The sequence below is a fragment of the Pseudonaja textilis genome, chromosome 2, assembly GCF_049901715.1.
Source record: "Pseudonaja textilis isolate UNSWEBS1 chromosome 2, rPseTex1.2, whole genome shotgun sequence".
Classification (NCBI taxonomy): domain Eukaryota; kingdom Metazoa; phylum Chordata; class Lepidosauria; order Squamata; family Elapidae; genus Pseudonaja; species Pseudonaja textilis.
This window is the reverse complement of record NC_141991.1, coordinates 28,298,122-28,324,456: the sequence shown is the minus strand read 5'-3', so window position 1 is coordinate 28,324,456 and position 26,335 is coordinate 28,298,122. Positions and strand designations below refer to the sequence as shown.

At 40.3% G+C, this 26,335-nt stretch overlaps 1 protein-coding gene across 5 annotated transcripts in view; it reads left to right on the top strand.

Moving 5' to 3' along the window:
- Positions 1–26,335, top strand: part of ADAMTS9 (ADAM metallopeptidase with thrombospondin type 1 motif 9) — a 153,105-nt gene that overhangs the window by 58,170 nt on the left and 68,600 nt on the right. For all 5 annotated transcript variants that reach the window (XM_026721947.2, XM_087923609.1, XM_087923611.1 and 2 more), the window contains 10 exons: positions 1,047–1,228; positions 3,065–3,201; positions 6,227–6,344; positions 6,602–6,697; positions 10,898–11,061; positions 11,186–11,315; positions 15,547–15,673; positions 23,367–23,577; positions 24,877–25,041; positions 25,764–25,928. In XM_026721947.2, the coding sequence (XP_026577732.2) occupies positions 1,047–1,228; positions 3,065–3,201; positions 6,227–6,344; positions 6,602–6,697; positions 10,898–11,061; positions 11,186–11,315; positions 15,547–15,673; positions 23,367–23,577; positions 24,877–25,041; positions 25,764–25,928 (1,495 nt within the window). The remainder of the gene's footprint in view (positions 1–1,046; positions 1,229–3,064; positions 3,202–6,226; positions 6,345–6,601; positions 6,698–10,897; positions 11,062–11,185; positions 11,316–15,546; positions 15,674–23,366; positions 23,578–24,876; positions 25,042–25,763; positions 25,929–26,335) is intronic.

The window sequence follows — 26,335 nt, the reverse complement described above, 5'->3', positions numbered from 1 at the left end:
GTACTAGAACTCTCAGGCTCCTAGTTTCTAGACCAGCACCTTCACAACTACACCATACTGGCTCTCTTGAATGGCCACATACTTCATAATTTTCACCTTACCTATTTTCCTAAGTATTGGAAGGTGGCATTAGTGATTCACAATCAGATGCATGCACTTTTTTAAAATTCTGCCTGAAAATAAAGACATAGGGGGAAAAAATCTAAATATGATTTCTAAATATAGGGTATATTTGACAGTTTTACCTGTCAAACTAAATAGGATATAGCTTCATTGTGTGGCTTTTGACAATTTTCCTTTTGCAGTCCCAGTCAAATAAGAAAAAAAAAAAGGTTTTTAGCCTTTATATGGCTATTCCACATAACTGGGAGATTGCATTTGGTCTTTCTATGTTATATATGTTGAAAATGAAATCAGTTTAATTTATAAAATGGTTTTTCTTCCTCTCTGAACAGATCCTGAAATGTAACCATTTCAGTCCAGAGCTTCCTCAGGTGGAGAATGAGTGTGATTTACAAGTTTTCTCCACTTCCCTTCTTTTTTCTTCCTTTGCACACTTCATCAGCATATTTAAGGCTAAATGCTAATGCTAACCTAATTTCCTTTTACATTTGAATGTGAGGTTTAAGCTCCAATTAAAAGGTTTGATTGTAAACGTTTATCTTGAAATTATGATACTTAGTTCAAATTTAAGAGGACTTTCATTATTTAATAAATACATCTCCTTGCTCACTAAAACACACTGGACTGATTTAATTAGTTCTAATGATAATATTTCATGATCACTGTCCTTTTCTTTGAATATGATTTCCTTAGTCTTTATAAATATGTTTCATCGCTGTGAAAGAACTTATTCCTGATTCACAAGAAGTAGCATCATAAAAAACGGAAGCATAAAAGCTAACTTAATTCAGACACAATACAGTCTTGGTATAATGGAAAGAAAACAAAAGCTGAGAAAACCATCATGAACTCAAAAATGGAGGGGCTGAATCTGAAAGCTCTTAATGTCATTCATAAACATATCTTTTAAATGTTTATTTTAGGCCAAAAAATGGTGGAAAATACTGTGTGGGACGCAGGATGAAATTTAAATCGTGCAACACTGAACCATGTTCTAAACTAAAGAAAGATTTCCGTGATGAACAGTGCGCTGTCTTTGATGGGAAGCATTTTAACATTAACGGTCTACCTCCTAATGTGCGCTGGGTTCCTAAGTATAGTGGAAGTAAGTACATCAATAAGGCAACTAGAAGTGAGAAATCGTGAAGGATTTGGTTTTTGCTTGTTGGTTTATATCCTGCCTTTATTATTTCTATAAATATCTCAAGGTGGCGAATTCAAGGCACATATTCCCTCCTATTTTTCCCACAACAACAACCCTGCGAGGTGGGTGGAGCTGAGAGAGAGTCACTGGCCCAAAGCTACCTGATCCCTTCCTAAATACTGTTGTAGGGCTTGTTCTTCCTAGCTCTGTGGCTGACTCTCATACACTATTGTTATGAGATGAACTACTGTGAAAATAGTTTTCTCAACTGAGGTAAACAATAAGAAACTGAATGAATAAACATTGAAAGTGCATTGGGAAAATCTTGTCAAAAGTAGGACTGAGTACTTTTGATGTGAAAATCAAAAGAAACATCATTATTTCATTTTTCTTCCCTCTGTTGAAAAATATGTACTATTTATATATGTTAATACTATTTTGGTTTTATGGGCTACAGTTTAAAACAATGCTTGGGCTGCCCGTTTCCTCTACCTCCTCTTTGTTTTTGTCCCTATTCTTCATGGAAGACAAACGCTCTTATCCCCTGAAAATAAAAGATGCGTGGGTAGGGAAACAGAAAGCAAGGGGGTGGTGGGGTTTGCTATCAATCTAGTAGCTACCTCCAGTGTTTTACTCCCCCATTGGGTTCCCAGATCATTTGGCAGAATCAGGTCTTCAGGTTAGAATGCAGTATTGCAGACTAACTATAACCACTACCAGGAATTCAATTCTGATCGGCTCAAAATTGACTCAGCTTTCCATCCTTCCAAGGTCGGTAAAATAAGGACCCAGATTTTGGGGGGCAAAATGCCGACTCTTTAAACCATTTAGAGAGGGCTGTAAAGCACTGTGAAGCGGTACATAAGTCTAAATGCTATTGCTATTCTTGCAGAAGGGTAGGAGTCTGTAGGTAATCAGCCGCTCCTCTTGTGCTGGTAGAGAAGGCCTATTGCAGATCCCATTGGTCACAAAGATCTTGATGATCAGGATCCAGAAGAACAGCCTTCTCTGCTGTAGTGTCCACCCCTTGGAATATGTTACTCTCTAAGGGTGGGCACTACAGCAAGCTCTTCTTCTGAATTCTGATCAAGACTTCTTTGACCTCAATAGGCCTTCCAATATTTGAAGGGCTGCCACAGAGAGGAAGGGGTCAAGCTATTTTCCAAGGCACATGAAGGCCAGACAAGGAATAATAAATGGAAATTGATCAAGGAGAGAATCAACCTAGAAATAAGGAGAATTTTTCTGACAGTGAGAACAATCAACCAATGGAACAGCTTGCCTTCAGATGTTGTAGGAGCTTCATCACTGGAAGCTTTCAAGAAAAGTTTGGACTGCCATTTGTCAGAAATGGTCTAGGGTCTCCTGCTTGGGGTGGGTGGGTTTAGACTAGATGACCTACAAGGTCCCTTCCAACTCTGATAATCTTTAATCTGTAAAACAGCACAAGAGTTTGTCCTAGTGGGACAAGATGGTTCATCAGGTAGCCTATAACTATGCCATTAAGGGCTTTAAAGGTCATCACCAACACCTTGAACTGCACCCAGAAGCAGACAGGTAGCCAGTGTCGTTCACGGAGCTGAGCTGCAATATGGATCATTCTAGGAACCCCAAAGACTGCTCTTGCTGCTGTTAAAGCTCCCAAATGGATTTCAGGAACAGCCCCATGTAGAGTGCATTGAGTTGAAGAAGGACGCAGAATGTATTCAGTGTTATGGATCAATGACAAGAGAACTTTCTTACCAAAAAACATGAAAAGACTAGATAGAAAATAACCAGATTATTTTGCTCTGACAGTTTTAATGAAAGACCGGTGTAAGCTCTTCTGCAGAGTGGCAGGAAATACAGCTTATTATCAGCTCAGGGACAGGGTTATTGATGGCACCCCTTGTGGCCCAGACACGAATGACATCTGTGTACAAGGACTTTGTCGGGTAAATATTTTTACTTTACTTTTACTTAACAAGCTAACCATTTTCAAACATGGGTCACGTTTTCCATCTTCTCCTCACATGAACTGATAATTGTGTGACATTTCCCTAATTTAAGCCAGAGCACTATTTTATATAATTTACACAATAGTTTTTCTGTTTTGTATTACTCCTTGGCTAACCACAGTAGTAAAGTTCCAAATTGTACAGAATGTCAAGTATGTCAAGCATAAATAAATGCCATCCTAAAGAGAGATGTTGTTTGATCCCTGTGCGTGGCTATGTTAATGCCATGTGTCAGAACTTGGAGGCATCAAAAACCTGACCTGAATCTTAAAAAAAAAAAAAAAAAGCCAGTCCAATCCTAAATGGATCTGGATTTAGCATTTATATTCTACCAGTTAATTCCTGCTCTAGCAGAATGTATTGCCATTTCTCTGTAAGCAAGAACAGTTCCTATTAATAGCATAGTATTTTTTTCCAGTGGGGAAAAATCCATTTAATGTCCAGCAGCTCCAAGTTAATTTAGGGAAAATCTGAGGCTTGAATTTTGAAGAACTGCTATCAGTTTTATTTATTTTATTAAATGGTTGTCCTGCCGTTAAGACCGTATAGTTCAGGGGTCTCCAACCTTGGCAACTTTAAGACTTGTGGACTTCAACTCCCAGAATTCTTCAGCCAACTTTGCTTTGCTGGCTGAGGAATTCTGGGAGTTGAAGTCCACAAGTCTTAAAGTTGCCAAGGTTGAAGACCCCTGGTATAGTTAACTCAAAGAAATGAACATACATAAACTCCTACCTCCTTCTATTTTCTCCACAACAACACTCCTGTGAGGTGGGCTGGGCTGAGAGAGAATGATTGGCCCAAAGTCACCCAGCCAGCTATTCCTGCCTAAAGCAAGACTAGAATTCACAGATTAGTTTCTAAGCCAGCACCTTAACCACTACACCAGGGGTGTGCACTGGCCATGCCCACCGGTTTTAGCAAAGGGGGGGAAGTCATGATACATCACATGACACGAGTTTGACACCTGCACTACACCAATCTGGCTCTCTTAAATTCAGCTGAGCTTAAAATAGGTGACCTTTTTTGATCCCGATAGCCATGCAACCAGTGGTGGGATTCAAAAATTTTTACTACCGGTTCTGTGGGCATGGCTTGGTGGGTGTGGCAGGGGAAGGATACTGTAAAATCTCCAGTCAGAGGTGGTATTTGTCAATTCTCTGAACTACTCAAAATTTCCACTACTGGTTCTCCAGAACTGGTCAGAACCTGCTGAATACCACCTCTGCATACAGCCCAGACTGAATTAGAAGCCACACTATGTCTTCTCACTGATCCAAATTCAAGCTGATCCAAATTTTCTATCCCTTTTTCCTCTCCACCAGATAGTTACACTTGGAGACTTTACATAGCAAGAGAGGCAAAAATACTTCTTTCCCATTTCAGGAAGCAGAGATAAGAGACTGAAATCTCCTTCACCTCATGCTGAGTTTATTTTACACCTGTCCTTTCCTGGAGGTCTTTAAAAAGATATTGGACAACCATTTGTCTGAAACGGTATAGGGTTTCCTGCCTAAGCAGGGGGTTGGACTAGAAGACCTCCAAGACCCCTTCTGTTGTTCTGTTACCTCGGGACCAATCTTGGCATGAAATTTAAATGGAGAAGATTAGATCTGAGGAGAACTCTGCTTCCCACACCATCTTCCCCTTTTCAGTTGCTTTCCTGACTATCTTCCAAAGAGCCTGTTAGTGAACAATTGAGAGACAATTAAGTCTGAAGAGACAAGATGTGAGTGGAATATCATTTTCCACATTTCCATCAGACTTCCACTAACTTAGGAGCTTTATTGAACCAGGAAGACAGCATGCCAGGATAATTCCTTGTGTGTCATCGTCCTTCACAAAGCAGCAGCTGCAGCAGCAGGGAACATGGATGGGAACCAGAAAGCCTGTATTGATCTGTACGGGAGTCCTTGAAGTGTTGCGTGTGTGCACCGCTTGTTCCCCATGCAATACAGATTGTCCTGAACTAAATGGGCTAATTGTCTGATTCAAGTATAAATCAGCTCTATTCTCTATTGCCTGTAAATCCTCTTTTTGTTTGATAGTGATAATGAAAAGCAGTGGAGGGGCTAAAAAAAACAAGTACATTATAAGTATCCTGGGCTCTCTGTTGTTTCTTCTGTTCGGCTGTAGTGTCAGAACTGAAACGGCCATGTTGCTTTTTTTCCTTTCTGGAGAGACTTACAGGATTGGCGTATTTATGAGAACTGTTTAGGTGCCAGGCTTCCCATAAAACGATATAATTTAACAAGGACAGATATAAAAGAGTCCTGCGGTGCGCTATAAATGGGAGCCATTTCCTTCCCTGAATGTCTGAAGAACTCTGAAAATGCAGTGCAGGAATTACTGTATTGTACATGAGATTACATTGTGCTCTTGAGAAGCTAGCTTTAAGCATCTAAGATCACACCATTGTAAGTTTCTACTTTAAGCGGGAGAAACTTATTATTATTAGAAATCTCACTCTCTTAGAGTTACAGAAGACCTACATAGTTGAGATTGGCATTATTATGGACAAGTTGAATATAGATAATTGGGGCAATTGTAGTCATTTTGTTGGGATCACAATTGCATCACGATTTAGCTGAAAGCTTCATAAGCCTAGCGCTTAATAACCCAGATTCATCTTTTGTTCTTTCAACTGCTACCCATTACCACAAGGCATAATAAACTTTGTGTAATCTTCTCTGTAGCTCCAGGAGCTCACCTGCCTATCCTGTCTCGCTTATCTCCCAGCATGCTATACGGTTTTACACTTCACGTGGCTTGAAACATGCTTACTTTTCATGTCCTAATAGGGTGGTTATGATTATTATAGCATAACAGGATATTGGAAAAATAAAGAATGAATGTGCTGTCAGAGGCCGTCGCCTCTGGTAGTATAGTTTTCATTTGTAACCCTGTGAATTCTATCTTATTTTCATATTGTCCAATTTCACTCTGAACTTTTCTTTCTCTAAAGCAAGCTGGATGTGATCACGTGCTCAATTCCAAAGCCAGAAGGGATAAATGTGGTGTGTGTGGTGGCGATAATTCATCATGCAAAACCATTGCAGGGACATTCAATACGGTGCACTATGGTAAGAAGAGAAAAGCTGTTTGCTAGCAAACTTAACCATCTGTGACATGTTTTGATAAACCAGTCCTACGACGAACAAGATTTCGCTTTCACTTTTTTTCATATTTTGAGCTTCTTGCTATTTGATGATAACATGGAAGCATCAACTTGGTTACTGTGATGTCGAATTGTAGCACAGTTTTTCTTTTTATCATTATTTTTTTGAATGCCAAGACTACGTGTGCATAAAAAGCTTGACTTTCTAGTTTGTCTTCTCAGGTTATAACACTGTGATACGCATTCCAGCCGGTGCTACAAATATCGATGTACGGCAGCATAGTTACTCAGGGAAACCAGAAGATGATAATTACCTTGGTAAGAAGTGATGCTCTTCAGCAACTGCAAATTAATGTTATTCCTGTCAAAAAAATAAAATAAATGCTCTTGTCATACTATCATATGGCTGTTTGGTTGGAAAAAGACAGAAAGATCACATAGGCCCATGATGGCAAACCTATGGCATGCGTGCCGGAAGTGGCACGCAGAGCCATTTCTGCTGACACATGAGCCATTGCCCAGAACAGATCCACTGTGCATGCACGCACACTTCCTGCCAACCAGCTGATTGTCAGGTATTTGCCGCGCATGTGCAGGGGATGGGGTCATACATGCGGCACACTGGGGGGGCACATACATGCGCAGAGGTATGCAGTGTGCACAGGGGGGTCACACGCACATGCACAGAGGCACATGGTGTGCACAGGAAGTCACATGTGCAGGGGTGGGGTGTCATCGTGCATGCATTGCATTATGGGTGCACTTTCAGCCCACGACGACAAAAATGTTAGCCATCAATGACATAGGCAGTCTTCAACTTACAACTATAATTGAATCTGCAATTTCAGTCATAAGTTGTGACAGTTGTAAAGTAGGTCATATTGTGATCAGGCCTGATTTTAGGACCTGTTTTGCAGCGGTCATAAAACGAATACTTTGGTCATCAAGCAATCAATCCCGTTGTTCGCTATGAGGCGTTATTTGGCAGAAATTGGAAACAAACACTGGTTTCTGGCAAAAATGTTATAAATCACAGTCACATGACCATGGGATGCTGCAAATGGTGGTAAATGTGTACCAGTGATGCATGGGATATGTGTGGCCAGAGGTCATGAGAATCTTTTTCAGGGTCAGTTGTAACTTTGAATAGTTATTAAGTGATCAGTTATAAGTCAAGGATTACTTGTGTTGTGCCTTCCTGTATCATTTTAAGATTAGGTTCATGTGAACAGTTAATAGACTTGGCCATTTAGTCAACTGGCCACATTAGGGCTTGTTTGTTTTATTTTAAAAAAACACCTCATCCTAGTCAAATGGGAGGGTAGAAAATAAACATTTTTATTGATGCTATCACTTTATGTGAAGGATAAAGGATAAATCTCATACACATGGGGCATTTTATTAGGTAGAATTAACCTCCCTCCACCTATTGTGTGTAGTATCCGCCAGATGCCCAGGTCTATCTTCTTTCCTTTTCCTGCATTAAAAAAAAAACCTCATTTGAGGTGGCTATAAAATGAATATTGTTTTTTTTTTTTCTCTATTTTGGATTTGAAATATAATTCAGCTTTCTTTCAAAATCTGGAACAGAGCAAATGTTAATTGAAATGTCTATAGAAGCTTTCAATACAATGTATTTACATATTTATGCAGTTAAGCCTTCTATAATGGCCTGGGTTATTAAAGCTGACATTGATACTTAGACATTTTGGAGGAATTTCGTTTCTCTCAATCTTTCATCCCTCTCAGTTTTTTCATATTTTGTAATGGTTTGGCCAATTCATGTCTAATAAATTTAATTGGATCTATTATAAGTGTAAATCTGGGTCTAGCCATTACTGTCTGGCACCATACAAACTTAGAATAGAATGTGATCGTGCCTGGATTTTCCATCAGTTGTGTCTTATCTCTTGCAGCCTTGTTCAATCTCCACTGAGTAGAGTAGTAGGGCAGTAGAGTAGCAGTGATAAGAAACAGGTGAGAAACTAAGGTAGGACATTAACTAGGTAATAACAGCAGGCTTCTGTCATTCAGGAAACAATACATTTTAAAGGAAGGCATGGTTTCCTGAACTGAAAGGGAACTATTCTTCTAAGCTCTGAAGTCTTCAGCTTTTAGTGTATAATTTTGTATATAGTTTCAAGTCAAAGACAAAATATGCAAACACAATACTTTCTCATTCTCCATTTGTAAGTTCAGTTTGGAATTAATTGCACTGAACAAAAATACATGACTTCTGGTTTTTTGATGTTGGATAGGGAAGAGGCAGGTAGAAATTTGATCTGGCATAATGTGCTTGTGGTGGTGCTTGAGCTGTATTTTTTTCTGTAATTGTAAGTAGTGGGAAATATTGCAACATATATATTCCCTTCATACACAGGCACACATCCGATTAATACACAAGTAGAATATACAACTGGAAGGAAACCTGATTAAGCCTTAGGCTCTGGTTTTCTTTATCCTTTCTGGAAGCACAGAAACCTGTTAGGATCCATAGAAGCTAAGTCTTTTCAGAAAATTCTAGAATGGTGATTTTCAATTTGTGAAACCTTGTTTTTGAGATGTTGAGGTGATTCCCCCCGCCACCTTTTCATAGTAGAAAATGGTAGAATTAAGTCATGAAGCAAAATGCTTGCATGCAGACTGAGGAAAACACATTCTGAATCTGGTTAATCAGGCCCTGTTCTATGGCACTTAGAGTCACAATAACATTGTCTGCCATGACCAGTTTGGCATGTTTGAGGATCAAGCTATTTTGATTTAACTGGGCCTACTTAAATTACTTGAGTTAGGTCAAGCCAATAATTTGGAATGAGGAACTATATAACTCCATTATCCCCTTGGAGAGACCGCAGTCTAAATTCTGAAGAAACTTAGTTCAATTTCCACAATGTAGCCTGGTTTTGCACTGAAAACTAGTCTACCTACAATTTGGATTACTATTTAAAAATATATCCCCTCATACTGGCAAAAGCTACTTTTTTCTTTCCCTTGTGATTTTAATTGATTCCTTGGTTTTTCTCCTGGATTAAGTGTTGTGGCTGGCGAAGTTGAATACAGCTTGCTCTAAATGGGATACATTTTCTTCACTAAAATCAAGTTTATAACTTGGAGGTGCCTGAAGACTAAATTTGGATACTTGAGATCAAAATAATCTGAGAGACAATTGAAATCCTTTTATTGGCTTTGGCTAATGTATCAGCTACAACTACGAATGAACTGGGAATGTACCATAGGAAGTGAATTGGGAATGTACCATAGGTAGAGTTACATTTGAATACTCTACAAAATTCCTTATTAAAAATTAACTTTTAAAAAATTATTGTTACTGGATTGGCCAAGATTAAATAGCACTAAATTAGAACTTCATTTGTACAGGTTGTCTGAAATCATATAAAAAGAGTAGCTTTTACAATCCACCCAAACACATCAGGAATCACTGAAAATTAAGAATGACTCATTGCTTTCTTCTACAGCATGGGTATGAAACTCGCAGCCCGCGGGCCAGATGCGTCACGAGCTGGCCACGCCCATGCCTGGTTTAGTGAAGGGGGGGAGTCACGATACACCACGTGACAACACCATGACGATGCAAGTTTGACACCCCTGTTGTACAGGAAGTCCTTGACTTACAATCGGTCACATAATGATTTGAAGTTAGGATGGACCTCACCATTGGTATTTAGAATTCTGTTCCAAAGTTCTAATGAGGGCCCACGCTTGCCCATCCCTCATCGTGTGACTGCATTTCGAGTGCTTGGCAACCAGCTCACATTTGCGGCTGCATGACAACCTTTTATTACTTTTTTTAATGGCATTTACTTCCAGTTTTCAGCAAAATCTGCCAAAAAATTGATTCACTTAGCAATCCCAGGATTCGCTTAACGACCACTGCAAAAAAGATTGTAAAATCAGGTCAATCACACAGTGACTTATTTTACACCATCGCCACTTAAAACTACTTACCTGTAATAGTCAGGCTACATTGCAATCATAAGTCGAGGACTGCCTGCCTTATAGTTTGATCTGGTTATTGTTGAAATCATGTTCAAGTAAAATGAGATCCATTCTGGAAAAAAATATGTAACTTGTTCTATAACACATATTGTTCCAGCATTATATCATATCCTTATTCTGAATATAGGTACAATTCAAGGAAATCTGGAAAGATGTTACAGAGTATTCCAAAGTAACTGAGTAGTCTAGTTTTTTAAAAAGCACAATTCTACAGGTTATGATTTTTTATATTGTGGGTTTGCATCCGGAAAACACAACTTCTATGGTTATGATTTTTTAATTTATTCCAATTAGGTTGCTTTTTAAAGCAGAATTTAAATTATAGAATTCATATTATGTAAATAAATTGATTTCTACACTGCCGGAAGAACCAAAATCATTGGGTTGTCTAGAAGTAAAATAAATAAATCAATATTGATATTCAATTGCACTGTAATATCCTTCTTGCTGTATACAAGAAAATTACTTGGATTCATTTTCTGTTTATATTTGTGAACATAGCATTGTCAAGTAATGAGGGCTTCATACTAAATGGAGACTATGTTGTCAGTATGTTTAAGAAGGAAATAAAAATTGGAAATGCTGTTATAGAATACAGTGGCTCAGATACTCCCGTTGAACGAATCAATTCTACTTACCGCATTGATCAAGAAATAGTTCTTCAGGTAAAAAAAATCTCTTTTTCTAAAAGAAAATCAAATAAATATTGCTTTATTTTAATGTTTATGTAGATGAAATAGTATAGTTCCTCCCTTGATGCTATACTTTTCTGTATCTTTTTCTTCTCAGGTTTTATCAGTGGGTAATTTATATAACCCCGATGTTCGATACACATTCAATATCCCCATTGAAGATAAACCTCAGCAGTTTTATTGGAATGTCTATGGACCTTGGCAGCCCTGCAGTAAACTCTGTCAAGGTACGTGGCTTTAAAGGGATTTGAAAAATAATTCAAACTTTACATTTCCAAAAGCTGTAGCTGGATGATGGAGAATGTCTTTTAAGCTGCTCACAATATTAAGACTTTTCTTACTACTTTAGGCTGACTTGAGGGAATATTTACCTCAAAATCATGGCCACCTGCTCTGCATTAGAGCTAGTTTGGTGGGGTGGTTAACACCAGACTAGAAGCCAGGAGATGATGAGTTCTCAAGTCCAGCTGAGTGATTGGGGGCTACCTTGTTTCCCTGAAAATACCACCTATCCTGAAAATAAGTCCTAGCCTGATTTTTTTTGGGGGGGGGGTGGGCCTAATATATGCCCTACCCCCAAAATAAGCCCTAGTGAAGGAGGTGGGCATGGCCAGCACAGGAGGCAGCCTTTCCCTTCCCCGGTCACCTCATGGCTGCTCAGCCCCTTAATTGCAGCCCGCAGATCAGCTGAGCCAGCAAGAGCCGGAAACTCCCTCTCTTTCTGTCTCTGGGTGCTTGGAGATGTTTCCAGTGCACTCTTGTCCGCCCTAGTCCTACCCATGGTTCCAGACAACCTCACAACTGAGGGCCCCTCTCTTCTGAAGCTCATCTTGTGGCTCTGGAACAGGCAGCGACTACAGTTTGCGCTCCGCCAGGCTTGGAGTTCGGGTGGAGCTACGATGAGGCAGAAAGCCATGCAGTGCATTGGAATCAGCTTCTCCCCCACCTCAACCCGGCTGCTGGGCCTGCTGCACACCTGTTGCAGCTGCTGCTGCTGGCCTCGTGGGGCCTCATCGCCTTCCTGGCTGCACGCTCTCATCAGCCGGTTAGGCTGCTCTTGCCTGGCATGGGACAACTCAGCCCAGATCTCCCCCCGCCACCGGCCTGCCAGGGCCCCCTTTGCCACGGTCACACTGTGCGAGCTCCATGGCAGTCCTGCAGCGGGACGGAGAAGAGTGGGGGAAATCCACCCTTCTTCCTTTTCACCCCCAAATATACTAGTATTACCCCTTGGAGGCCTCCCAGTGCAACACTCTGCCATAACTTCAGAGCAAACTGCAGCCTTCCCTGCGCAGGATTGCAACGCCTTTCTGGGATGTGCGTCTGTTCTGTGCTTGAGAAAACTGCGATCAGCAGGAAAATGGGGAGGGGTGGTTCTAACCTAAAGTAATCTAATTAATCAAATTGGAAGTAATCTAATTGTAGGATAAATTAATGTTAATGGCATGGATAACATTAGGATGTATTAGAAAGGCAAGGAAGTAACCAGATTGACCTTTCAAATATGTTCTTGATATTTTCTTCCTAACACGTGCAAAATCTTACTGATTAAGTACATGTTTCACCAGTCTTGCAGTGCTACAAATTCTGGGTCTGTATTGCAATTAATGGCTGGCTTTACTCTTTCCTCGGAGACTAATCTTTTTCGATAGGCTTTTCTCACAGATTCAGGCTTTTCTTTTATTTTCAAAGCACAAGTTGCTCCTTCTTATTTCATGTTCAATAGGATACCAACCTAAATCCTGAGGCCTGGGAAAATCAATTAATATCCTGGGGCCTGGGAAAATCAATTAATAGTTCATTTATTATTACCAAAGAAGACTACACTTCGGAGAACTGGATGCGTCAAAAATTATCTAAGGTTTTCCATGTATGAATTACTTGTTCCCAGTTCCCAGTATAGGCAACTGCTGTGGGGGGTGAAAGTTGCAGAGAGGAGCTAATGAAAAATGTGTATTGTGATGCAGACTTTAGGACTTCTGGGTGCAAATACCAAAGGCCAGGATTTGCACTGTGACTTTTATGCTGAATATTTCTTCCTTTTTCATTATGACAGTTTGTATTAGATGACTGTATTCACAGTTACAGCGGCCTAAATATAGTGAGATAACTGGTCTGGGATCCAATACGCCCTGCCAGGCTTCCCCATGCCTTCAAGAAATATGATAGCATGGTAGGACTAGCATATATGGACTGTAAAACTCAGATAACCTCTAGACATGCAATACAGAAACTCTTGACTCTCTGTTGCCATCTGGTGGAGTTTTGCCTAACAGACATTGTACCTGAAGTTCAATAGTCCAGTAAGTGATAATGAAGGAAGAGCATAAAATGAAGAAGGCAGCAGACAAGTATTCCAGAGCTAGTTGTTGTCTCCGCAGCCGCTAACACTGGGAATAGAGTTCTCATCCTCCTCCCTTTTTTCATTCCCTTCTCATTTCCTTTTTGATACTTGTGAAGGAATGAAGAGGGAGGAAATTTGTATGCAGAACCCCAGCAAAAAGCAAAGGTGTTTTCTGCTATTTTCTGGCCAATCAAAGCTTCGAGCACAGAAGGGTGGCTGAGTTTAGGAGGATCTTTTAGAGGAAGAGTCGTGAGTTCTTCCAAAATGTGCTGTTTCCTTAGTGATGGCAGCGGGAGACAGAATCTCCCTGACTCTAATGGGAGAGCAGATGTTTTAACACTAAGCGGCCAGTTAGGTGCTAGTAGGTTCTTTTGGATTCAAGACAGAAAACGAAACTAAACACTCATGGAAACAAAGAGCCCCAAAGTTTATTAATGTAATATGCAGTAAGTTATAAGAGAAGGTATAACTAAACCCCTTCACCTGCAGACAGGAACGTTGAAAAGACTGTAGACAGACTTCTCTCTAATGCCAGATGGAATGTATCACCTTTCCTATTACGTCTACACGGAAGTTGCCAAACTCACATTCACTTCTCTTGGCTTAAATACCTTTTCATGGGTGAGGGAGATTGATCTAATTCAGGGGTGTCAAACTCGATTTCATTGAGGGACACATCAGGGTTGTGTTTGATGTCAGGGTTGTGTGGGGCGTGGCCAGGGTGGCTATGGCCAGCTTGACATCACTTGTTGAGGCTCCATTTTCAACCGTGACAGCCTCCTGCAGCTCTCTGCCAGGGAAAAATGAGTTCACGGCGTCCCTAGGCCTCCATTTTCATTAGCAGAGGGCTGCAGGAGGCCGTTGCAGCCAAAAACAGAGCCCGGGCGGGGGCCTTGTGTGGCCTCCTTGAGCTTCGTTTTCACTGCCAGAGGCACTGCGGCTGGTCCTTTGCTGCTTCCAGGGAGGCCCCTTGCGCCAAATCTAAGCACCCCACAGGCCAGATCTGGCCCCCAGGCCTTGAGTTTGACACCAGGTAATTAGTACCTGGAAACGTCTTGCCAGAACATTCCAGACGAGATGTTCTTGGCATCCCTCAAGTCATCCTCCCTTTTGAAGAGGTTTTTTTCATTTGTACTTTAGAGTCAGTTTGGTGTGGTAGTTAGAGGGACCAGAAGTAAGAATGCAAAGCCAAGGAAATAATGCAATATTGGGTCATTTAATATGGAATTTACATAAGGTAGCAAGAGAAAAGTGGATCATACCTTGTCATTTTTTTCTGCATGAATACTAGGAGAAGGGACTCAAACCTATTTCTGCTGCAGGAAAGAAAGCCACTCTGGAGCCCTTCCCTTTTCCTTACTCATACTCATACTCATACTGCTGCTGAGGGTGGGGCTTGGCCCCCCAAACTCCACTATCATTGATGCAAAGGAGTAAAAAAATGTTGGCCGAGAGATTTTGATATATGCTTCTGCACAACAGCTTCAGCTAGGAAGAATTGTATGAATTATACCAGTATTAATTTGAGTGAAGCTGTCATTCTCATGGGCAGTTGGTAGAGTAGGAACGGAACTGTTAACCTCACCACTATTTCTTTCTGAGTTCAGAAAGAGAGCACGTAGCTATTTAATCCTACTTAAACCTAGCAAATGGAATAATCATATGTGCAGTCAAAGTCTATGTGTCAAGTTCTGTGTTGTGTTCATGCACAGCAGTAGATGCCCCTCCAACCCTCATTATGATTTAACATAAATACACAAATTCATTGCACATTGTTTGCAATGGGGGCTTGAACTCTGCATCTCCAAAATGCTTGATTTAGGAATCCCCTCATGTTCGACATATTTGCAAATGAAACATGGGAGAGTGAGGTAAACCTCAGTTGCATCAAGTAGCCATTTTAAAAAGAAGTTCCCAAATACAGCCAGGTTTTGAAAAATAAACTTCAGATATTCTGGTGTTTCCGTTCCTTGCAGTTAGCCAATGTAAATTGTTTAGGAAGGGCATAAACAATATTTAGAACCTGTCTAAATATAGGCCTACTTTGGAACATATGTATGGGAAAAATGAGTTCTTTACCTTTTATGTAATTGTGTTTGTTTCGTTCTTTTCAGGGGAACGAAAAAGGAAACCAATTTGCACCCGGGAATCCGATCAGTTCATGGTATCTGACCAAAGATGTGATAAAATCCCTCAACCTGATCCAGTGACAGAGCTATGTAATTTAAATTGTGAATTAAGGTAAGGCAATCTTATAGATGTGGATTCCATTGTTTTAGACACCATAATTTAAATTGCAGGCCCAACTGGAAAAAAAAACCCCAAACCCGCAGGATCTTATTGACTAGAAACATGCAGTTGGTAGACAATGGCTAAAATGATGAATTTAAATTTTAAAAGTTATATGAGTCTTACAACCATTCATTAGCGAACATTTGAAGATACAATAGCCCTGGAAAATGTGACTTAGAACCTGTTATTGCACGTAGGACCATCATAACATCCCCAGAGTCATATGATCAAAATTTGGGCACTTGAAAACCAGCAAGCATTTGTGACAGGTCCATGGTCACGAGATCACCATTTCTGACCTTCCTAGTCAACTTTCAACAATCAAAGTCAACAGTGGAAGCCATGCTTCCTTAAGATCCATGTGTTTCACTTAACGACTCCAGTAATTTGCTTAACAACTGTGACCAAAAAAGGTCGTAATATCAGACAGGAATCACCGAACAACTGTCTTACTTATCAGTGGAAATTCTGATCCCAGTTGTGGTTGTATGTAAAGGACCACCTGTACATCGAAGTGTAGAATGTTGTTCTTTCCTTTTGGGTTCAATCAATCAGTACAAAGCTGGAAGGGGCCTTGGAGGTCTTCTAGTCCAGGGGTCTCCAACCTTAGCAACTTTAAGACTTGTGGACTTTAAGTTGCCAAGGTTGGAGACCCCCATTCTAGTCCAACCACCTGGTCAAGCAAGAGATCCTATATCATTTCTGATAAGTGGCTGTCCAGTCTTTTCTTAAAAACCTCTAGTGATGAAGCATCTACAACTTCTGAAGGCAAAATTGTCCTCACTGTTTGGAAGTTTCTTCTTAATTCCAGGTCGCTTCTCTCATTGGGTAGTTTCCATCCATTGTTTCTTTTTTTGCCTTCTGGTGCTGGTTGCGATGAATCCACATTTTTGCTCGCCACTCAGCATTAACAGCAAGGCTGTTTATTCTATATGACTTCCATTTCCTGTGGAGTCAGCCTAAACTTAAAGGAAAATACATTGCTGTGCAATCTCATAGATGTTAATATTTTATTAGTCATAAGAACCTTTAGGGCACTAAAAGCATCCAAAGCAAAATTCAGTTTTAAAAGAAATAATCATAATAAAATGTTAAGTGGCAAAAAAGCAAATTAAACAATTAATTACAGCACAGATCATTAGTTTAGTTAGTGACAAACTTTCCACTTTCCAATGGCCCTCCGTAAGCCTCCCCAGAACACAGTTATGAAGACTGGGCATTGCACCAAAGAAGATCATTCTTTTCTCTAAGATTGTATTAAAATTTAGTAAGGTTGTTATGATTGCTTTGGCAAATAGTCTTCCACTTTTGATCACAAAAGTATATATTTGTAGAAACTTTGTTGTTGTTGTTAGTTGCAAAGTTGTGTCCGACCCATCGTGACCCCATGGACAACGTTCCTCTACCATCTTCTGGAGTCCATTTAAGCTCACGCCGACTGTTCAGTGGCTCCATCCAGCCACCTCATTCTCTGCCGTCCCCTTCTTCCATTGCCTTCAATCTTTCCCAGCATTAGGCTCTTCTCCAGTGAGTCCTTCCTTCTCATTAGGTGGCCAAAGTATTTGAGTTTCATTGTAGATACTATAATCCCATTAAATCTTCTGCCATACTTGTGAACCTGAAGGAAGCACTTGCTATTTCCAGATTGCTTGATTTGATTAGGAAGTCAATGATTTTGGCTTTTGAGTTTAACTACTGTGTATATGTATGTATGTGCGCATCTGTCCTCTTTCTGCAATGTACTGTAGTGTAGAAAAGTTTAACCATTCCCTTGCTCCCCCCGCCCTATCATGGTCTAGACTTCTACTTCCCTGATGGTAATGCCAAGAAGGTAACAATGATCTTGTGAATGCTCATTCATTCTTTGAGAAGCCTCCTGCTGTTCCATCTCAGAAACTCTTCAGATGCTTGTTTCTCCCATTTCTATAATCATTGGTTTATCCTCATCCAACAGCAAACTGCGCAGCAGAAAAAGGAGGTGAGCCTCTGTCAAACAACGTGTGCCCCTCTCCCAAAGGAGCACCTGAGACCCACATGTGTCCCACAAGCTGTGGGTGAACCTCCATTGACAATCTGGATTTGCCTCAGTCATGTAATAGGGAGAGGATTAGTTGGCTTTTGTTTTTAAAATGAAAGGGGCCTGGAATGTGGGTGTTTAAACACTTCCTTTCATGCACAATTACCTATTATTTTGTGCTTCTCTCCCTCCCTCAGGGAAAAAAAAATATTTGGGGCTGTTCAGTGATTAATGAAAATAACGGGTGTGGGAGGGTTGAGACCATTTTTTCCCTTCCCTAATCAAAGCGCATAGTTCTGAAAAGCAGCCAAGATATTTTTCACATGTAACAGGAAATCCCAGAAGTGCATTTCCCTTTCTTTGATAGTCAAAATCCATTAAATGACTAACCATTTTCTGCCCTTTTTATGATACTTAGACCTTCCCGCTGAGACTGTGCCTGACTCTAATGATAGGTTGGACATGATTTCTACTCTCCCTGCGCACACATTTTAAAATTGCATTAATAGGAACCTCACTCACTCATAGGCAAAACAATTGCCATCAAACAATTGGAAACTTTAAGCATACTATTCTTTTTCATCTCATATTAGAGAGTGCACAAAGTTCATAATCCCAAAGAATGCACATTGCATGGGAGAATTGAATGCCAATTATTACTTATAGCGTTTCCTATGTTCCTTGCTAGTTTCACCTCAGGCTTGTTTAATTATTTATTTATGAACAGTGGTGGGATTCAAATATTTTTACTACTGGTTCTATGGGTGTGGTTTGGTGGGCGTGGCAGAGGAAGGATACTTTAAAATTTCCAGTCGGAGATGGTAGTTGCCAGTTCTCTGACTTACTCAAAATTTCCGCTACCAATTCTCCAGAACTGGTTAGAACCTGCTGAATACCACCTCTGTTTATGAAATTTATATACCGCCCATCTCGCTGTCATGAGACTCTGGGCAGCGTACAACATCATAAAAGCAGAGATAGAAATTGTCATGCCCCTATCAGAGCTTGAATCTGCAGAGGAAGATGAGCCAGAACTGGAGTCGACCGAGATTAAGGGCGGGGTTTTGTTAGCTTCGGATGAATATGTGGAAGAGCAGGCTGAGTCAAGACAGGGCCTTTCAGGATTGGGAAGCTTGTAGGCAGAGGAACCAGGGCACGATGACCAAGAGAGGCTAAGCAGTCAACATGAGAGACAGAGCTCAGGCGATGAGCAAGGACCACCCACTCCTGATCCTCAAGCATGGAGAGTGGAGAGAAGGCAGGAACAGCACAGGCTGACCCAACTACTCAGGAGAAGAGTGCCCCACCCCTCTCCACAAGCCACACCTGGGAACTGAGACTTAAGGAGACACCGTGGGGAGGGCATTTGTCGGGAACAAATGCTGAATTCATGGAGGGTTGTGTGCCATTGCCAACATTAGATGTTTCCTGGACTCCTTGATTTATTTCTTGCTTCCTGGATTAACTGCCTTCTTCCTTTGCTTTCTGGACTAATTGGCTTATTCCTTTGCCCTGATGGATTTCTTGTTTTGCAGCTGTTGTGCTCACAGCTTTGTGCTAGACTACTTGCAGCTAGAGGCTGCTGGAGGTGTGTGTGTCATCGCTTTGCTCTGGGACTTGCCAGAAACATGGGGACGTTTGGGGAACATTTGGAGCAATAAAGGTGCAGTTTGAACTGTCAGCTGACTGTGTTGCCTCTGTGTCATGCCCCAGATCACAGAAACATTAAAATATTAAAACAAACAGAGATTAAACATTAAAAACTAAAATACACTGAGGTGGAGGTGGGAATCTTCTTCCTAGTCCACAAACCACTTCCAGTGTGGAAAACCCCAGCAGATCTAGAGATTGAGGCTCCTTTGGAAGGCCTTCAGGATGGAGGTGGATCTCGCCTCAAGGGGCACAATGTTCCAGAGGATGGAAACCATGGCAAAAAAAAGGCACTTGCCCTGGACCCTTCCAGCCAGAATTCCTTCAGTGATGGGTTCTCAGCATCCCCTTTTGCCAGACCCAAGGCCAGTGACCAGCCTGTCATCTGGGCTTTTTAGTGATGGCATCAATAGTTATGAAATTTTGGCAACAGTCCGGCCTCATTAGATTACAGACTAACAGAGTTGGAAGGGCCTTGTAGGTCATCTAGTCCAACCCCCTGCTCAAGCAGACCCTACACCATTTCTGACAAATGGCAGTCCAGTCTCTTCTTGAAAGCTTCCAGTGAGGAAGCTCCCACAACTTGCGAAGGCAAGCTGTTCCATTGGTTGATAGTTCTCCCTGTCAGAAAATTTCTCTTTATTTCCAGGTTAAATCTCTCCTCAGTTTCAATCCATTATTCCTTGTCTGGCCTTCAGGTGCCTTCAGGTGTCAGTGTAGCTGACAAATAGCTTGACCCCCTCCTCTCTGTGGCAGCCCCTCAAATATTGGAAGACTGCTATCATGTCTCCCCTGGTCTTCTCTTCACTAGACTAGCCAAGCATAGTTCCTGCAACCATTCATCATATGTTTTAGCCTCCAGTCCCCTAATTATTTTGGTTGCTGTTCTCTGCACTCTTTCTAGAGTCTCAACATTTTTTTATGGTGTGGTGACCAAAATTGTAAACAGTACTCTAGGTGTGGTCTTACTAAGGCTTTATAGAGTCATATTAGTACTTCGCTTGATCTTGATTGTATCCCTCTCTGTTAATGCAACTTATGATTTCATTGGCTTTTTTGGCTGCCACTGCACACTGTTGGTTCATACTTAATTGGTTGTCACTAAGACTTCATGATCCCTCTCATAGTTACTGCTATTAAGCCTGGTTTCAACAGTCTATATGTGTACTTTTGGTTTTTCTTGCGTAAGTGTAAGACTTTACTTTTCTCTACATTGAATTTCATTTTGTTAGATATGGCCCAGTGTTCGAATCTGTCAAGATCCCTCTGGATCTTGAGCCTATCATCTAGGGTGTTGGCTATTCCTGCCAGTTTTAATATCATCCACAAATTTGGTAAGCTTCGCTTTTATTCCCTCATCTAAATCATTTATGAAGATACTGAAGAGTACTGAGCCTAAAACAGAATCTTGTGGCACCCCACTGCTTACTTCCCTCCATGTAGATGTAGTACCATTAAGGACCAATGGTTGAGTATGGTTTGTCCACCAGTTACAAATCCATCTGGTGATGCTATCTATGCCACTTCTGCTTATTTTCATTTTTTTTTCAGTCTTTGAACTTATGGGATTGATATTGCTGCCAATTTCTAGTTTGTCATTTTTTAATTATCTATTGTGTTACTACTATCTTGTTATTTTTTCTGAGTGTTGAGAATATTTCTGTTGTTGGGTGGTATATATTGTAAATAGAAATAACTCATTTTAAATTAGCACCATAGAAAAATTAATTAATAGCAGAAAGTAGTCGCTTAGGTTGTCATTTTCTGCTCTTACTGTTAAAACAATAGAAACCCGTTTCCGAAAATTGTAGCTGAAGGAATATGCTGAAGGTTGCCAGATGCCTTTTATTTGAAAGGATAATAAGGGTTCCATATTTCAGTTTTTCTCCCATTATCTCTCCCTCCCCAAGACGATCACAGCAGAAAGTTCTTATTTCAGAACACTAAGCTCCATAAAATAAACATCCATGTTGTCTTTCTCTCTCTCTTTTCATTTTAAAAAAGAGGATGGGGTGGGGAATCTGCATTCATTTGGCAACCACAACTCCAACCACAAAATTGTCCAATTTATACAGGACAGATCCTTTCTTTTATAAGCATATGAAACTGGTAAATCGTAGAGGGGGGGTTGTCTTTAGTTTTCCTTTGGGGATGATCTGGGGAAGTGTTCAAATATGTTGCTTTTCTAAGTACATGTGAACCAACTCCTTTGTTTCTGCCTATCTTCTCAAAAGAGAAGACTGTAAAAATTGGGGTCCATAGAGCAAAGAATTAGTAACGCAAAGTCTGTCAAACAGTACAACAGTAGTTGACCATATGGGTGCTTTAGCAGTAGACATTGCTTCTAGTAATAAGTGGTGGTGGCCAGATTGTTGTCATATTTTTTCCTAGGTTTTAACAACAAAGTAAAGGCAGCTGTAATAAACTGCTCTCAAGCCAAGCAGCTCTTATTCAGCTGGTTCTCATCAAGAGTGCTCGGGCTGCAAAGCTGTCAGGCTGGATTGCATTTCCAGCTTCATCTAGCTATACTGCCCTTCTCAAATATTAGACATCGTTACCTCTTGCATTGTTTCTGGTACTCCAGGGAGCATCAGATGAAAGGGGGAAGAGCCTACAGTTGCTTAACAGTCAGAGAAAGAAACTTAGAATGGATTGGCCCTAATTGATCAGGCTGCTAAAAATGACAGCAGGAAATTTGTACTTTCAGACTTGCAAGATTTTGTTAATGCAGCCTTACAATAAAGTAGATGAAGTCATCTGGTCATGTTTCCTGTCTGATTTACCTGGGAGGGCTGAAGAGGGGTGGGAATGCATTCAGGATTGAAAGTTTCTACTAGTGTGACATCACAATAAAGAGAAAGCTACTACTCCTGAGTGTGCACTTTGTCTAGACTACCTTGCAGGACAAAGATCTTTGTGGAACATTCTCCAATAGACAAGCACAAATACAGCCTTCACATATATTAAACAAGTCGAACAGCCAGTCAATCAGCACGCACATTATGACATTTCTGCAATTATATCATCTATACTTACATCCTTACAATTGAATGCTAAAAGGTGTAGCATTCATTTCAAGTCTATCGCTCAACCTTGTGATTCTTGTAGAGCTGACTCTCAAATTATCTTTCCAGCATTTTCTCACTTCGGTTTCATCCCAAATGGTGTATTTACTTTTATTTTTAATTTGGTTCATTCTTCTGGAGACTTCTTCACTCACCTTCCATCAGAGCATTTCTTCTGCCTCTTTTAACCTTAAACATGTCTTTTTCTCATTGCATTCATAGCAAGATTATACATCTATTGTATTAGTGGCTAGCAAAAGTTCCAATAGTTGTACGAGAAACAATTAAGATGGGTCATCCCTAGCAGGTCTCAAGAGTACATGTTTAATGAGGCAAATAGTCTGTTTTAGTTTGGCAAGATGGCTGTCTATAGGTGAATAACAATAAAGGAAAATGCTTAGAAAAACCTCGATGTGTCTTTCTTCGTTTTTGTAGCCTGACTGATGATTTGAGACTTTAGTAAATCAGAGAAAGTGAAGGGTAGGTTACTAATCTTGGACACACCTGTACCCCTTGCAGCATTTCCTGAAAATGGTAAGGGCAATTCTAGGCACATTTTGGCTAGCATGCCACTAACACAAATGCAGCCCAGTTTTACCACATTCTCATCTATAGAAACTGGGATCCCTCATCCGTTCATTATCTTATAAACTTCCATATTGTTGCCTATATCTTAATCACTTGGACGTACATGGAATGCATTGATTCAAATTCAGATTCACACAAATAATCTGAATTCAATATAAAGTGGCTTTGCATAAAATGAAAAAATGAAGCATGCTTACAATTACGCTACATATTTCCCCTGATTCTGTTTTTTGCTTTTTGTCTTGGGCACATTTTTGACCACCTAAAGAGCTTTCTCTTGCAGCGATTGCCTTTACTAAGACATGCTCTTGATTGTATCTAGGTGGCATATTGTCAGAAAAAGTGAATGCTCTGTGCAGTGTGGAATGGGCTATAAAACTCTGGAAATTTCCTGTGCCAAGTACAGCAAACTTGAAGGCAAAATTGAAAAGTATGATGACCGATACTGTAGTGGCATATCCAAGCCAAACACTAGGGAAAAGTGTTCAGGAGACTGTAACACTGGAGGATGGCGCTACTCAGCCTGGACTGAAGTAAGTTGGTCCTTTATGGGATAAAAGCAGCAAGGCATGCAGGGTGGGTAAGAAGAATGATATGAAAGGAAGTCAAAATGATTAGAACCGTGTGTGGTATAAACAACTTACATTTTACATTAAGTTATTTATATGCTGCATAACCAGTCTGTCAATTTAGTAACCACTATAAATAGATCCTATTTAAAAAAAAACAATGGGAAAAGTATTAGATGGGGGGAGGTTGCTTTAATATGAATAAGAAAGTGAAATTAAAAAATGGAACAAAAGCATTTATATTACATAAAAAAAATATGATTCAATGTAATATTTAAACCAGAAGTGATTTAAACCACTGAATTATCTTCCCTAACAAGTGGAATATTTATTCTTTGACCTGTCTGGTTGCTCATATTTTACTTTGTATTTACATTATTTGTTTGTATACTGTATCTAAGGGGTGTCAAACTCACGGCCTACAGGTCAGATGCGTCAGATGCAGGCCCCATCCCCACCCGGTTTAGCAAAGGGGGGGAAAGTCCCGATATGTCACGTGATGCCACCATGATGCCACAAGTTTGACACCTCTGCTCTATCTGATTTATATAGCCAACTTGCACAAGTGAATCTCGGTGATTTTCATGATTAAAAAAAAAAAACTACCACACATATTCCACCAGCACCCAAGGATAAACAATAACCCCAATAACACAATCAGTGCTGTCTCAGTACTTTAGGAAGGCCTGAATCCTGACTGAAAGAGGGCCAGATAATCTGCTTTTTCCAGGGACCCCTGGAGCTGTAAGCCAATCACTTTCTCAGTAACCTCCCCTAAAAAGATTTGATCCCATCCTCTCAATTCTAACCCTAAAAGCAAGTTAGCTGACGAGGAGCTTAGAAATGAAAGGTACCACCCAAACAGTTGCCATGATGGGACAGCAGTTCTTTGGGATATCAGCCTGTGAAGACCATAGTGACTCAAGGATTTCCCTATTATTATTACTATTTTTAAGTAGCTATTTTTAGTATTACTGGGTTGTAGTACTAAATGTATGTACTAGCAGTTATTAGCCAGAGTAGATACAGCACAATTTCTCCAGTTTATAGACTGTTGAGAGAGTCAGGGTAGCAATAATTAGCATGTACTTTATAGCTGGAATTTTCTTAGGAGAAATTTCTGGCTGTTTTTGTAAAGAACTTTTTGACAAACATGCACTTAAAATTCAATCATATGCTGACCTGGAATATGGAGGAGTGGGCATTTTCAGCTGACTGTGTAGTACTAGTCCCTAACTTTGACTTCGTTTTTATTCCCTGAAGTGCTCTAAGAGCTGCGGTGGTGGCACAAAGAGGCGTCGAGCAGTCTGCATGAACACATTCAATGATGTTTTGGAGGACAGTAAGTGCAGCCAGCAGGAAAAAGTGACTGCACAGCGGTGCAACGAACTCCCGTGCCCACACTGGAAAACAGGAGATTGGTCAGAAGTAAGAATCTTATATTGCATTAACACTGTAATTTTAATCACAGAGTGGGGTGGTGGCCTAGAGGTGGAACTCTCATCTCACAATCAGGAGGCTGTGAGTTCGATCCTAGGTAAAGGCAGATATTTCTCTCTCTGGGCACAATGAGAATACATCTAGTGCGAACTCTGCATTGGTGACAGGAAGGGCATCCGGCCAGGAAACACTCAGCTCCATTCAGTTGCCCTGACTCCACCCTGGTGCAAGGGATTACGAGGTCATTAAAAGACCAAAAATAAAGAAAACCCTGTAATTTTAATCACAGCGAAATTGCACTAAAATGGTTATTCAGATCTGATGATCTTCTTCACATCTCTATTCCTTAATGCATGGTTCCTCTGTCATTAGCATGATGAATTAGACAGGCTTCTGCAGGCCTCCTTTCAGTTTGAAAAGCGGGTCTCACTGTTAATTTAGCACCAGATAATAAAACAGATAAAGAGAAGATAGGCATGACAATGATCTAACTTTTGCTTTATGGGGCTGCTTGTAGAATTTATTTGGCCTGTACCACTGCTAAGATTTATTTTGAACAATGGGTCTTTAGTTAGAAGAGCTAAGTTCAGCCTTGATGTGCCCAAGCTTGTTCCCTTCCATAAACTCTTGTATCACTGTGTTAACCTTTTTGAGAAGAGAAGGCATTGAATGAGTGAGGCCAGCTTAAGGTAGATACGTTCTTTTTTCAGTGTTTGGTAACCTGTGGAAAAGGGCACAAGCATCGGCAAATCTGGTGCCAATTTGGAGAAGATCGGATCAGTGACAGACTTTGTGACCTTGAGGCCAAACCAGATTCCATGCAAGACTGCCAACAGCAAGAATGTGCAGCGTGGCAAGTAGGACTGTGGGGCCAGGTACTTGATGCCATTTGTTCCTTCTGTTTGTTTCTTTCCAAAATATGTCACTCATTCTGCAACCCAAAAAAAGTTTAGTTCTACAACTAAAGGGTAACAAGCAAGACACAAAGCAAAGTATTGAATTAATGATAATTAATTATCATTATTGATGATGATGATGATGATGATGATGATGATGATAGCAACCAGTTGGGATATTGATAGCTTCCTGGAACAATAGGAAATGAAAAAAATGAAATGAAAAAAAAAATACATGCAAGTTGTCTGAATATTTATATTTTTTATTTATAAGCTACTTTTCCTCCAAGTGTTGTATGTGACTTCTACCCTTTGTAGTTTTATTTTGATAATTTCCATGTAAGAAAGGTAAGGCAACTTAAAAATATTTTCAGTTTTAACACAGT